The 16,551-nt window shown below is 35.1% G+C and overlaps 1 protein-coding gene across 1 annotated transcript in view; it reads left to right on the top strand.

Moving 5' to 3' along the window:
* The window catches only part of LOC128660599 (collagen alpha-2(VI) chain-like), a 115,287-nt gene that overhangs the window by 7,057 nt on the left and 91,679 nt on the right, over window positions 1-16,551 (top strand). The window contains exons 3-7 of the mRNA XM_053714525.1: window positions 1,821-2,413; window positions 6,376-6,396; window positions 7,823-7,888; window positions 10,956-11,009; window positions 12,505-12,549. Coding sequence (XP_053570500.1) covers window positions 1,821-2,413; window positions 6,376-6,396; window positions 7,823-7,888; window positions 10,956-11,009; window positions 12,505-12,549 — 779 coding nt within the window. The remainder of the gene's footprint in view (window positions 1-1,820; window positions 2,414-6,375; window positions 6,397-7,822; window positions 7,889-10,955; window positions 11,010-12,504; window positions 12,550-16,551) is intronic.

The following is a 16,551-nucleotide window of genomic DNA, read 5'->3' on the forward strand; positions in this document are numbered from 1 at the left end:
TGAATTACATAGTGGTGCTGTTTTCCCATCCTGGACTGTACCTAATTGCCACCATCTTGGGTACTGGCAGTACCCACTTTGCAATAAAATTGGGCTGTGTTTTTTTAGTTAATCCCACTTTTTCTGTAGTGTAGCTGCCCCCCTCAATGCCCTACCCCCTCACCCTCCCAGACCCTTTTCCTAACATTTATTCCCCCTCCCTCTCCCTTTCCCCCTCCCTCCTTGGGCTTAATGTAGCGTGGGTGCGTGCACACGTGCTTCTGTCCCCTAGCTCGCTCCTGCACACTCAGGCACAGGATCCAGAACTCCCTCCAGTGATGGGCCCCTCACCCACCTCCCTGCTATGGCTCCCACCCACCAACGATCGGCACCATCGCTGGCCGATGCAGAGAGGGCCACATAGTGGCTCTCTCTGCATCAGTGGCTAAAAAAAGGGCATCTGCACATGCTAGATGCACATTTCCTTGCATGTACTAGAACATGCTTAACCCCCTAGTGACCGGACCATTTTCCAATTTTCTCTTACCGTTAAGGACCAGGGCTATTTTTACATTTCTGTGGTGTTTGTGTTTAGCTGTAATTTTCCTCTTACTCATTTACTGTACCCAAACATATTATATACCGTTTTTCTCGCCATTAAATAGACTTTCTAAAGATACCATTATTTTCATCATATCTTATAATTTACTATAAAAAAATATAAAATATGATGAAAAAAATAAAAAAGAAAAACACTTTTTCTAACTTTGACCCCCAAATTCTGTTACACATCTACAACCACCAAAAAACACCCATGCTAAATAGTTTCCAAATTTTGTCCTGAGTTTAGAAATACTACCCAATGTATTGGCATCACTGAAATACCCTGAAAGCAACTGGAAGCGATCACAATTGCTTCCAGCGCTTCAAACCACCAGTGCCAGACACGTCCTTGGTCATTAAGGACCGTTTTATGTAGGACGTGCCAGGCATGTCCTTGGTCATTAAGGACCGTTTTATGTAGGACGTGCCAGGCATGTCCTTGGTCATTAAGGACCGTTTTATGTAGGACGTGCCAGGCATGTCCTTGGTCATTAAGGACCGTTTTATGTAGGACGTGCCAGGCATGTCCTTGGTCATTAAGGGCTTAAAGGGATATGAAACCCAGAATTTTTCTTTAATGATTCATGATTCAGATACAGCATGTGATTTTAAACAACTTTCTAATTTACTTCTATTATCAATTTTTCCTCGTTCTCTTGGTATCCTTTGTTGAAAAGAAGGGGTATAAGCTTAGGAGGCCGCACTATATGGCAGCTGTTTTGCAAGCATGTTATCCATTTGCAAGAGCACTAGATGGCAGCACTGTTTCCTGCCATGTAGTGCTTCAGATGCCTACCTAGGTATCTCTTCAACGCAGAATATCATGGGAACAAAGCAAATTTGATAAAAGAAGTAAAATGAAAAAAATTGTATGCTCTGTTTGAATCACAAAATATTTTTTTTAGGTTTCATATCCCTTTAAAATCAATCTACAGTGTGGCATAATTTGGGGGCAAATTTTGATATTAAGATATCCTTATTGGTCAGCTTTTTATATATATTCTGCTTCACAATCAAATAATGCGGCATAACGGTAACATGTCCCTTTAAAAATCAACTGCATAAGATAACAGACCCTGAAGAGTCGCAATGAAAGAGCTTTTTTATTCTTAGTATACTTAGGTGTTTGTGCAGGCGCAAGTGAGTGTACATCTTTATTACTGTGGGTTTCTGACCTCTCTATATATTCTTTTAAATGATATATTGTTAACACACTATTGTCTTTACTATTGTTATAGGAACCTCTCAATGTCCAATAAATGTGTATTTTACAATTGACACCTCAGAAAGTGTAGCTTTGAAGGAATCTCCATTGGGTGGCCTTATGAATGAACTAAAAGTTTTCCTCAGGACATTTGTCATGCATCTTCAAGGAGTAAGAATAAGGGGCAGTCAAATAAGATGGAAATACGGAGCTCTTCACTTTTCAGATACTGTGGAATCTATTATTGGCCTGACAGATGACTCATCAACTTTCATCGAAAGTGTCAACAAAGTCAAGTACATTGGCCGGGGCACCTTTGTTGACTGTGCTTTGAAGGCAATGACGGAAGCTATCCAGACAGAGTCAGGAGCAATTGGAGGTCTTAAATTTGCAATTGTATTTACAGACGGTCATATCACAGGAAGCCCATGTGGTGGGACAATGGGAGCTGCTGAGGCAATGAAGAATGCTGGAATCAAAACGTTTGTCGTGGCCACAAGTTTAGATACTGTAGAAAGTGAACTTACCTTGATAGCCAGCACGCCTTATGAACTGTATCGTAATAATTATCTGGCATCTCCAAGTAGCCACTTAAATAGAACCATTAGCAGAATCATTGATATTATGGTAAGTGCTATTGTTGTACTTGAAATGTACTAAACTTTTATTCTGCATCTAGTTTGCTATGTCATTGCATATGGCATATACTTTTTAGTCTGAACTTTTTTAAAAATGCTCCATGCTAAATATATTGTGTTCATATTTATACATGCACCAACAATAAATACACAGTCATATATGTTGTAAAATGTTTAAGCGTCTGCTAAACCTAATGTCTTTGCTAAAATAATCTTCTTTATATATATATATATATATATATATATATATATATAGATATATATATATATATATATATATATATATATATATATATATATATATATATATATATATATAGATTTGTGTAGCAATGACTGAGTATTTCAAGCATATAAGTGGACTTATGATAAGAAGTACTTGAACCACCAAGTCTACCCTTTTGTTCTATAGTTCAAAGCAATAGACCATAATTAATCCATACCTAAGCACGTTTGTATTTCATTTGAACCCTTTTGGAAGAAAAAAATAGAGCTCTACACATATGCAAAAAAATACATTAGTGCGAGAGTTTAAAGGGCCATTATAGTCTAAAAATGACATACTCTGAATAGTTAGAGTATTTAATTTCAAGACTATAGTCCCTTTAATTCTATGTGTTTAACCCCTTCAAAGGGTTTAAACATATAGGGCAAGATTTATCATTGCTATTCTCCTATATTTTCTCCTACAAATGTGGATGAGAAATAATTCCCCTATTTATCATTCAAAAATGTGCCTAAATTGAGCTGTAAAATTCTCCTACTCTGTTCCCATTCTCCTTGGAGAACATGTGCTCCAAAAAAGGGTTAAAAGGATATTCCAGCCAAAATTGGAATTTTGTAATATACATGCATTAGCACAAATGCTTCTAATAAAAGCTATAGCTGTTTCAAAAGTGTATTTAAAGTGAATGTAAATGTTGATGCTAAAGTGCCCGCTTTTTAAAAATTCGATTAAAAACAGGGGCACTTTAATTCATCAAAATTTACATTTCACCCCTATTGTGAAAAAAAGCTTACCTTTTAAACTTGACAGCAGCTCCAGCTACCTCCGGTCGCCGCAAGCCATTTCTGATGTCAGAAATGATTGATAGGTCATACTCCAATCACGGCTTCCACCCCGGGGGAATCAGTGTCTGATTCAACGCCATGATTGGAGGAAGCTGGATTTTCCATTTAAGACCCAGGAAGAGACTTTGCAATGGGTGGAGGAAGCTGGAGCTGCTGTCAAGATTAAAAAGGTACGTTTTTTTTTCACAACAGGAGTGAAATGTAAATTTTGATGAATTAAAGCGCCCCTGTTTTTAATTGAATTTTTAAAAACCAGGCACTTTAGCATCAAAATTTACATTCACTTTAAGTATGCACCGTGCCCCAGAATTTTAAACACAGCACTTGCTCAGAGAGAATTGCTGACATGATACAAGCCCCACTGACTATCTGCGCAGCTGTATTATGTAAAATGCAGGTGCAGTGAGAATATCTAGCTATGCTTCACATGCACATACAGGAAAAATGTTAACACTAAACCAGTGATAGCTTTTACCAGAAGCATTTTTGCCTATACATTTATATTGCAAATATGTTTCTATTCAAAGATGTAATAAATCTATGTGCATTTACATTTTGACTGGAATGTCCCTTTAAACTAGATCCTTTTGGTCGTATTTCCTATAATGCTCCTCATTAATTCTCCTGGTTACAAATGTATCATTTCTTTCTCCTATAGAGGACTGAAAGTTCTGCAAGTTCCTTACTGTGGAGAACAGCATTAGAAATCTATTCTCTACCAGTTGTAGAAGCAATGTTACCTCTACAAGGTGCAAAAATTATCAATAAGAAAGCACAATAATAATGTATATTGGAGCACAAAAATAATATATAATAAAGCACACTAATAATGTATATTGGAGCACAAAAATAATATATAACAAAGCACAATAATAATGTATATTGGAGCACAAAAATAATATATAACAAAGCACAATAATAATGTATATTGGAGCACAAAAATAATATATAACAAAGCACAATAATAATGTATATTGGAGCACAAAAATTATCAATAAGAAAGCACAATAATAATGTATATTGGAGCACAAAAATAATATATAACAAAGCACAATAATAATGTATATTGGAGCACAAAAATTATCAATAAGAAAGCACAATAATAATGTATATTGGAGCACAAAAATATATAACAAAGTGCAATAATAATGTATATTGGAGTGCAATAATAATGTATATTGGAGTGCAATAATAATGTATATTGGAGTGCAATAATAATGTATATTGGAGTGCAATAATAATGTATATTGGAGCGCAAAATAAAATATTACATAGTGCCAAAATAATATCTAACAGAGTGCAAAAGTATTATCTAAAAATATCTTTTGGGGCACAAAAATCACATATAAAAGAAGCGCTAAAATAGAAGCACAAAAACAATGAAAACTTAGATCTATTTTCTTCCATGACAGTTTGTTGAAAAGGGGCATTAACAAAGCTACTAGTGGGGCTGTATAAATATTTCTATTGGTTTTTATATGACTTACATGGGAAAATAGTTGCTTATTTTCAATGAAAAATAAGGTGCAGATATACAGTATATTGTAGAAGTACTACTCTGGACCTGCAGAGCACTGCTGGTCCAGAGCAGAAACTGTCGCTGACTCAATCATCAGTGATAGTCACACATCTCAGGAATAGCAGTGCTCTGTGGGTTCCTAGTGGTACTTCTACTATGTGTTTAACCCCTTTGTGTGGTAAACACAGCATTAAAGGGATGCTAGTCTTAAAAAAGTACATGCTTTAAGTTTAAAATTAAACCTTAAATAGCTTAGATCTTCTGCTATCATTATATTATAATATTTAACATTCATTTCTGAATTTCCTGGGTAAGGGTCTTTGTAATTTTATATATCAAAAAATATACTTGTTTTGTCACCAAACACAAACAAAATCACTTACTATACAGTAAACTGTATTTCCAAATTGTATACAGAATGGTGCAGTGTGGGGTTAGCAAATCATTTTCAAAGTTAAAGTGATGGTAAACTTTCACTTTTGTATAAACAGATCCAGAATGTTAGTGATATTTTAGATGGAGTTTAATTCACCAGACTTAAACTCCATAAAGATTGGTTTTAACTTAATTTTTAAATGTAGCGCTGCAATTCAAATAGCCCATACTCCAGCCACCCACTTGAAAAGTTTTTTTTTTTGTGAGCTAACGGTTTTAACTGTTATCCAATCAGCACTCTAGCCATATGGCACTCACACAATTTTGATTAGAGAACAGTCCAAACCGTTAGCTCACAGATGTAAAGAATATACTTATTATTATGAATTTCTAATATATTTCCTTCAAATTAACAGAAAATATATTTATTTGGCTTAAAGGAAAATTGTGCAAAAATTGCATGCTCTAATTTGTAATGTGAGTTTAGCTCTTCTGACCCTGCAAGTCTATGTGTGCAAAGACATTAAACATATAGTTCAAGTTTAGTAAAGGAGTCACAGAGAACTGCTGGCCAAGAGCAGATATGGCCAAAGATCTGTGGGGTTGTGCAACTTCTGTGGCTGATTACACTATAAAATTCTCTTTAGCAATCAGGAAGAAAGCCAAAGCCTGCTATAATTAGTAATTAATTAATTAGTAATTGATTAGTCTGTCAATCCATCAACGTTTTACTGCATCATTTGGTTAATTAGTTTTTTTTTTCCACAGTGGATGCTGCCAAGCTGTGCCATAAATCTGTAAAATGTCATAAACACATATACAAGTTTAATGTTTAAACTCAATAATTCCACTATTAGTTTAATTTTTTTTTTAGTTTTTTTTTAGTTTAGTTTTTATTGTGTTTTACTTATTCTTTTAAGAATGAAGTCTCTCACATTAGTAATATCCCTGCTTTTTTTTAATGTTTTTATTTTATTTTATTTCAGACAAAAGAAGCTGAAACTGAGGTGAGTGTTGAAGTGAATTTGTACACGGCAAACTTTAAAACAACTTCTGGTCCTGTAATAAATAAAACAACTTTTAGTTTCCAGCTTTGTGTAGTTGTGTCCCCCTTCCTTTTTACAATTACAATGTTAAAATGAAAATAAAAAAGCTCTTTTAAAGAATAAAAAAATTACCTTAAAATAATCCATTGGCAATCACTATTTATTTGTGATATTCAAACAGTACAATTGATACTCAAATGTTAACATTAAAGGGACGCTGAACCCAATTTTTTTCTTTGGTGATTCAGATAGAGCATAAAATTTTAAGCAACTTTATAATTTACTCCTATTATCATTTTTTCTTCGTTCTCTTGCTATCTTTATTTGAAATGCAAGAATGTAAGTTTAGATGACGGCCCATTTTTGGTGAACAACCTGGGTTGTTCTTGCTGATTAGTGGATAAATTCATCCACCAATAAAAAAAGTGCTGTCCAGAGTTCTGAGCCAAAAAAAGCTTAGATGCCTTCTTTTTTACATAAAGATAGCAAGAGAATGAAGAAAAATTGCTAATAGGAGTACATTAGAAAGTTACTTAAATTTGCATGCTCTATCTGAATCAAAAAAGAAACAATTTGGGTTCAGTGTCCCTTTAAGGCTACATAAATATTTGAATGGTAGACATATGGCAAGATTCTTGCCATTTATATCAAAATACAAACATTCACCCATGTCTATCAGCCTGTGAGCAATTGATATTGAACAATAGTTGTGCACAAGCATCAATTTCCTGTTAGTTTCCATAGTTTAAACTTATATGAACATTGTTTTCATTCATTTTTAGACAGAGCATACCATTTTAAATAACTTTATAGTTTACTTCTATGATACAATTTGCTTCATTCTCTTGGTATACTTTGTTGAAAGACCAGATATGCATTACTGGGACCTAGCTGAACACATCAGTGAGCCATTCACAAGAGGCATATATGTTCAGCCATCAATCAGCAACATTCTCCCAGTAGTGCATTGCTGCTGCTGGGCCTACCTATGTATGCTTTTCAACAAAGGATAGCAAAGGAATAAATAAATTAGATAACAAAAATAAATTGGAAACTGTATGCTCTCTCTCACTGGTTTTAAAACCTGTTCTCAGACCTCCCTAACAGGCCAGATTTTCAGGATTACCTTGGATGAGAGCAGGTAAAATAACTAGTGCTCTATCTGAAGCAGACAAATTTAATTTTGACTTTACTGTCCCTTTACATTTCAAGTGGAAAAAACATGTTTAAAAGTTTCCGTTTCATAAATATGATCTAGACGTATTTTCTTTTGTATCATGACCATGTAACTAAATAGATTTTAGTCAGAAAACATGTTTATAGTAAGCTAAATCAGTGATTTATATCCAACCTGTATGTAAAAACATATTATTTATTGCTGTTACAGTGTGGAGCAAGTATATGCTTAGCAAGCAATGATTCACCTGGTCCAAAAGGACTAAAGGGTTTTAAGGTAAGTCAATATATTAAATATGCAGCCATAGTTGATGTTTAATTAGTTTCTATTATAAATTGAAATTTTGGTATATAAAGTGATTGTGATTAAGAAGTTGACAGCTTCATGTGGCTTAAAGGGACAGTTTACTCAAAAATTTCTCCCCTTTAATTTGTTCCCAATGATCCACTTTACCTGCTGGAGTGTATTAAATTGTTTACAAGCATTTCCTTTAACTTCATATTGGCATTTGAAATAGTTTATTTAGCCTGTGGTATCCACACCTATCCTGAAAGTTTTTGGCCTTGAGGCCAAGCTGTGTTAACACAGCCAGTAGAGATTACACTCCCATTGTTCTCTCAAGTACTGGTGATTGGTTTATGGACAGATATAAGATAAAGAAGCAGGTATATGTACACAGTGTGATAAAGTAATGATATCTGATTATACCTACAAGCTCAACCCATTTTATTAGGTTGTGGCTTCAAAACACAAAATCAGCTAATTCATATACACAAATTAGCCTTAAAAAAGCAAATCTCATACATTTTATACTCTGTTATAAAAAAATATATAAAAAGAAGGCGCCCATAGCGTAATAAGTTCAAACAGATGTCTACGTTAACCATGCAAGGTGGTAGAAATACACTCACATTTGGGAAAGCACTATCAAGTGCTATACAGGCAGGCCAGAAATGTAGGAGTAGTATGCTGGGTAACTCTCTCTCTTAAAGGCAGCGAACGTTATGTGGTTGTTTCTTCCTTGAAATGAATTAAAAAACAAACTACCATAGCGTAATATGTAACGGCATATAGTAGTGTTAAGTAGAAATATTCAACTCACATTTGATGATGCACTGTCAAGTGCTATAAGCGCATGCCAGATATTCAGGAGTAGTCTGGCTAACTCAGTCACTGTGTCAGGAGCAACGGTAGGGAGTGGCTCAATCTCAGAAGCAATAGGATCCACACGATAGCCAAATTGGTGTCAATCAGCTTGGTAAAACAGCATCTCTACGGCTGCTGTTCGTGTATTTCCGCCGGGTGTCGTAAGTCGGGGGAAATACACGAACAGCAGTCGGAGAGATGCTGTTTTACCAAGCTGATTGACACCAATTTGGAAAACCCTTTGGCTATCGTGTGGATCCTATTGCTTGACAGTGCATCATCAAATGTGAGTTGAATATTTCTACTTAACACTACTATATGCCCTTACATATTACGCTATGGTAGTTTGTTTTTTAATTCATTTCAAGGAAGTAACAACCACATAACGTTCGCTGCCTTTAAGAGAGAGAGAGAGAGTTACCCATCATACTCCTAAATTTCTGGCCTGCCTGTATAGCACTTGATAGTGCTTTCCCAAATGTGAGTGTATTTCTACCACCTTGCATTAACTTTGCCATCTTTTTGAACTTATTACGCTATTGGCGCCTTCTTTTTATATATTTTTTTATAGGTCACCGTAAGAGTGAGTGGCCATCTCACTTTATGAAGAGCTGCCTGCAAACCATTGCTGCATACGCTGTACATGAGTATTTGATCTTGTGATCACCAAACAATTAAAGGGACACTGAACCCAATTTTTTTCTTTCATGATTCAGATAGAGCATGAAATTTTAAGCAACTTTATAAATTACTCCTATTATCAATTTTTCTTCGTTCTCTTGCTATTTTATTTTAAAAGCAGGAATGTAAATCTTAGCAGCTAGCCCATTTTAGGTTCAGCACCATGGATAGCGCTTGCTTATTGGAGGCTTACATTTACCCACCAATAAGGAATAACCCAGGTTCTCAACCAAAAATGGGCCGGCTCCTATGCATCACATTCCTGCTTTTTAAATAAAGATAGCAAGAGAACGAAGAAAAATTGATAATAGGAGTAAATTAGAAAGTTGATTAAAATTGCATGCTCTATCTGAATCATGAAAGAAAAAATTTGGGTTTAGAGTGTTAGATTGTTTGGGTAAACAGACTTGTTATTGCTTTTTTTACATGATGTAATATCTGCACTTATACATAGTTAGGAAAAACCTGAAAACACTTTGAAATACATATATAGATACATTTATAATAACTTGTACATATAATCTATATGAAAACCTTTGCAATGAATTATATTAAAAGAATGTTACTTTGTTTTCATATCAGGAAATGACAACACAGGCAACTTTCAACAACTTTAGCAGCAACATTTTTAATACATATATATTGCAAAAAATGCTATTTAAGAAATAATTTTTTTCAAATATTGTAATTTGTTGTCTGACTACAGTTTTCCTTTAACCCCCTACACACACAAAACGTAGAGCAGAGATTTAATTCCTAAATTGCCAGTAACATACACAAATGAAGCAGTTAATAACACTCATGTTATCAGTAACAGAAAGTCTGCACTGGTTTAGCCCCCCCCCCCCCCCCCTTGTTGCTAGTAACACACATAATGTAATGCAATGATTTACCACCTTTCTCTAGTAACATTAACAGAGCAGAGTTTACTTTTCCACCAGTAAAACATGTCTAGGGAGCTTCCCCTAATAATTTGCGAATGTTCCGCTCCATATGCCATAGGCATCGCAATGTCTGGGAGAGATAAATGTCCATGTCTCCATGTCATTCTTTACCCAGCTGGTACAGAGGAGCACACCTATATTTCTCATCTTATAAAATGTATTTGAAAAAAGGTTTTACACGCTGATGATAATTATTTTATTGTATCCACTGCTAGTAAAGCTGGTGATAATCCAAGTTGTGTTATAGTGTTCTGCTGACTTTGTAATAATAAGTATTGATGTAAAATATAGTAGTGGCAACTCATTGCATTTGTAATACTTGTTTTAAATGCCTTTATGATACTGCAGCATCCTTATAATGGTATTTAGATATCTTCTGCATTTTCTGAAGTGGTCAAGGTAAGATGCAAATAAGCAGCTTGAAGATTCAAGACATTTTGGGGCATTATGTTTGAGATTAGTTATACAGAAACACCATTGTCCATCAGCATTTTTACCAATATCTAGATTTATCTTAAAAAAACATGATATGGTTTTCTACCTAACATTTTTTTTCTTACAATTTTACACAGGGTGTAAAGGGAAGTATTGGATTGACAGGAGATCCAGGCCCACCAGGTCCCCAGGTAACTGCTCTGATGTCACACTACATAATTCATTCTTCCTACAAGACTGTTTTAGACCAATATCTATTCTGTGGAATAATTTGCCTCATTCTGTAACACTGGTCTTAACTTTTTACAGTTTCAAGACTTCCTTAAAGACTAGTCTTGCCAGCCACCTTGTACAAAATTATTGCATGGCTGCCCTCGGGAGAGTGATCAATAGCTGTGTTCAGATCCCATGTCCCTGCTGCTTCTGTCCACTTTTTGCCTACATCAGGCCTAGATCAGACACAGTTGACTGCCCCCCTTTTACTTATATGCATTTATCAGACCCCAGATCAGACCAATAACCCTGAAGCCATTATCAAATATATACCTACATCAAGCATCATATTAAAGGGACACTAAACCCAAACATTTTCTTTCATGATTCAGGTAGAGAATACAATTTTAAGCAATATTCCAGTTTACTTCTATTATCTAATTTGCTTCATTCTTTAGGTATCCTTTGTTGAAGAAATAGCAATGCACATGGGTTAGCCAATCACACGAGGCATCTGTGTGCAGCCACCAATCAGCAGCTACTGAGCCTATCTAGATATGCTTTTCAGCATAGGATATCAAGAGAATGAAGCAAATTAGATAATAGAAGTAAATTAGAAAGTTGTTTAAATTTACACGCTCTTTCTAAATCATAAAAGAAAAAAATTGGGTTTTATGCTCCTTTAAATGTATTAAGTTAAGTGTACTGGACAGCTAGTTGAAATACTGGACATCTGGCATCCCTACTTAGCACACACCTGTTTAGGAACCTTTTTCTAAGACCTTCTTACTATCTTTCTCTCTCTCTCCCTTTCTCAACTACTCCAAATATTCTTCCTTTTGCAATTTATGAAAAAAATAATAATATTGTTAAATAGAAAATACTTTAGGTTAAAATACAGTTTATGGTAATTTTCAATACTGTATTAGACATTTCTGTTATGACTGTTTTTATGAAATACCAAAATGTGTGCACATCATGAAATCTTTTTTTGGAAAGTCAAAGTTTGAAGTGTGTTTTTTTATGGGGTGTTTCACATGATTCAATGAAATCCTGAAACTGCAATCATATCTACATGCATATGTAATGATATTATTATAAATAATGTATAACAGATGGGTACCACTAAGGTCCATATTACATCAGCACAAAGCAAGATGGATGTTGCCAATTAGGATGATAAAAGCCAAGCATAATGATGACCTTGATATAGTAATAATGATGGTGTCTACTTATATAGTAAAAGTAATATTCACTAAACAACAAAAATACAGTTATCTAGTGTAGTTACTAATAAATCCTATTGTTGAACACTTGGCCTGAGCTGATAGATATTGTCCTGTTCCTGTCTAAATAAAGTATTAACACTTTTCTCATTTCTTACACTAATTTATTATCCTCAACATCTATAGTATGTAAACTTGAATCTCAATATTTTCTTTATGAAAATAATTTGCATCTGTTTTGTTTCAGGGTGACCTTGGAATAGAAGGTCAAATAGGATTTCCAGGTCCAAAGGTAGCGTAAGAACTTTATCATAATAGCTATGTTGATAATTCAGGTCACAACATCATCTAACTGTATTTTTATAATGTCATGTAAATCAGACCATAGATTATCAAAAGGTTTAGCTATGCAGTCTGCTCATAACTGTATTTGAAACAAGCCTCTATCTATATATCTATCTATAATCTATCTATCTATCTATCAATCTATCCATCCATCTGTCTGTCTGTCCATCCATCTGCCCGAACGTCCAGTCCATCCATCTGTCTTTCTATGTATTTATCTATCTACCGATCTATCTATCTGTCTGTCTATCGATCTATCTGTCTATCCATTTATCCATTCACCTTTCCATCCATCCATCCATTGTCCGTCCATCTGTCATTCTGTCTATCTATATTTTTGCTTATAACATCTGTTTTAAAGATAGCAGGGACGTAAGTGTACAGAAAGAGTATACAGAAAGAGTACTCTTTTATCCATGCTGTGCTTTAAGACTGCCTAGATTAGCAATGTGGTTGTATAATGGCCTCTGTGTGTAAATGGATATTAAAAGCAAAAATCTTTTTATCAATGTAACTTATTCAGAGACTGTTTTTTACATTGTTTTTTTCTATTTACATATACGTATAAGCAAAGGCAAATGTTAAAGTATTTGACATATCACTTCAATTGTTTGTCAAACAAAAAAAAACTATCATTAATATCTTATGCTTTTCAATGCTATCATTTGTAGGATTTATATTATTTAGACATTGCAAATTCTCTCTTCAAACACTGCAAATATGGTGTGAAAGCAGAATAAAAACACTTGGGTGTCTGATACTCCAGGGTAGAAAATAATCAGGGCTAGAGATCTGTCAATCCACTGTTGAACCTGTTGTTATCAATTGTAGTTTGTGTCTAATCGAAATCCTGCAGGTAAAGAGGGGCTGGTTCCAGTATTGTCTCAGTCTCAGTCGTCTGCCACACACTAATTTACTAAATAAAAGGCATTTTCAATTAAAATTATATTAAATTGGGAGATACAAGTCCTCTTAAAAGCTCTAGTTTCAAAGCTAAAGGTAAAAGGTTTTAATTTGACCAAAATTCTCTGGCAAAACCCCTTTCCCCATAGACTTCTATGGGGCAGACTACAAAACCCTGTTCTGGCTTTTGCTCACACGCTTACCTGATGGTGTGCTATTTAAAGTGCGCTAAAGTCTAAGATGATTTAAGAAATACTTTAAATAGCATTGTTCTTCACTCAAAAGAAAATATTTTTATTTTATATTAAAATAACATTTTCTTCTGAGTGAAGAGCAATGCAATTTCAAGTGTTTGACTGGGAGGGGCTCAAAGGTATATATATATATATTTGTATGTGTGTGTGTGTGTATGTATGCATGTATGTGTGCACATACATATGTACACATACATACATACACACACATACAAATATATATATATATATACACACACACACATACGCCTTTTAACCTTTCCCAGTCAAACAAATTGTCATAAACCATATCCCTATAAAACACTTTCTATACATTTTATTTCAATAAGAAACTTATATTTTTTATATATATATATATATATATATATATATATATATATATATATATATATATATATATATATATATAAATAAAATACTTTATTTTAATATATTTCACATTTTTACAATGTGTTTCATATAATTTTGTTATAGCCCTACAACTTTACTTCCGGTCTCAAGTCGCATGAAACTTTTTAGTATGGAACAAGTAACTCACAATTTGTAATAAAAGCCATGTTTAGGGCTCGATTTACCAAAGCCCTACGGCTGCAAGTTCTCACAAGAACTTGCTCGCCATAATTTATCAAGCAGCGGTCACTAGACCGCCGCTTCCTTAACCTCTTCGCCACCTCTAAGGTGGCGAAATTCAATCTCCGCGGTCGAGTCCGACCGAGGAGATTGACAGCTCCTGGCCGCGCATGATTGGCTGTGCACGGGCAGGGGGCGGGATTGCACGTGAGCGCAAAATTGCGCTCGTTTGCAATGTTGATTACCTGCGGGTAATTTTGCCCCGCCACAGGTGAGCTGAGGTGTACAGGGGCGTGTATACGTGCCCCTGTACGCCTCAGCTTTGAAAAATCTAGCCTTTAGTGTGGCCGCACTATTAACTGAAAGTATAGGGCACGCTAAAGAGATGTCTAAACTAAACATTCCCTGGTAATTCATTTTTACCATTGACTTGATTGAAATACCAGATTGTGCGCTATTTTATATAGCACCCTGCGCTATCAACAGCGCTCAACTTGTAATCTGCACCATAGTATTTCACAAAATATCTTCTTTTACACTTACCTAGTTTTCCCAATTTATTTTTATTCCTAATTTTTTTATTATTTCAGAGAAACATTGATCTATGAACTTTAATATCAACCACACAATAATTTGTTTCTACCAGTTTCTGCAAGGTGATTCCTATTACTATGAAAATTACTTGAGCGTTACACCAAGATTAAACCCCCTATTTGAATGGTGGGAACTCACTCTTAAATATGAGGGTGGGTGTTATATTTAGAGTGGGTAGTAATGGTCTCATAAAACTCACCAGGACCCCACAAAATAGAACCAATGCTGAGCAATATTTGTAATTGTTTTGACAATCACCAGGCATCTGGATAGATAAAGGACTATTTATTTGATGGATGAGGATTGCAGCTTTCAAATAAGGGGTCTCAAGTTTGTCTATATATTGTGGGTGCAACACAAGGGATACCCAACCCATTGATATTTTTACAAATGCCTATGACTATCTCTGATAGTGATCATTGTTACCATTGTAGTTAGCTGGTAAAGACCAGGGCATGTAACCCCCCCACTTCATTTTAGTGTTTATTGTTGGGTGCTAGGGTCCCTAGTAGATAGGAATCAAGTAGACAGGCTTTTTATATTTCTATGGCTTACCTGCTATCTTAAAAGGCATGAGACCCCTTATTTTAAAATGGGCAATTCCCTCTTTCATGTGTTGTTTTTTTGTCTTTAGTTGATAAAGGCTCCTTTGCAGCCTCTGCCCCATAAAATAAATACATTAGAAAGGTGATAGCCAATTTTATGGTAATCACCAACTAATGACAGGGGTATGGGAACTAATCCCCAACTAATGATAGGGGTATGTGATTCAACATTGGAAAGAGTGGGCTCTTCTATTTTCAAATTGGGTTTCATACCTATATGTGTTCTATGATGGGATTAGGGACCCTAAACGTGTGCCCATTTAATTAAACACTGCATTGGTGTGTGCTTGGAGAAGGTGATCACTATAAACACAGTGAACAATTGAAACCTAGAGATAGGTGTGACCCCTCATTTAATGGAGCAAAAGAGATCTCATGTTCACATTAAATCAGAGGGAGCGATAGGGGCTCTATTATAGCCCCATAGTCCATCACTAGAATTTACCTGGTTTGTAGTGGGGCAGGTGATCTCCTGCATCCTAGGGGGAATTCTCCCATTTCAAATGAGGGGGGGTCACATTTTCCCTAGCATGAACATGATAGGGCATCCATTAAAGCCCCATTACTTAAGTGTGGCTGCAGGTTAGTAATATTTTATGGCAATTACCTGCAGCTTACAGTAGCAGACTCCTCTATATCAAATGAGGAGTCTCTTTTCCCTGCAGTGGTCTGAGTAGGCTGTTGCTGAAATATAGGTTTTTAAAGCGCTTCCACATAGCTGGAGACTCACTAACAAGGGTCTTTGTTCTCTATGTCATTAAACACACATGAGGTAACGTCAATAGAAGTTCAGCCTTCGACTAGAGATGAGGAAGAAGACTACCGTTATGGGAATAATTTTTTCACATATCATTTACAACCCTCATACGGCAACAAGGATGCATTAAAGACCTTTCTTTTCTTATAATTAGCTAGTTATTATAGCTCACTATTACTTTGTATATCTGCTGCATGGGAAATTAGAGTAGCTGGTGAGGTTTCTGAGACTGCAAAAAAATATATATATTTTCAAGCAACTTTGTG

This window comes from Bombina bombina, chromosome 5 (assembly GCF_027579735.1).
Source record: "Bombina bombina isolate aBomBom1 chromosome 5, aBomBom1.pri, whole genome shotgun sequence".
NCBI classification, from domain to species: domain Eukaryota; kingdom Metazoa; phylum Chordata; class Amphibia; order Anura; family Bombinatoridae; genus Bombina; species Bombina bombina.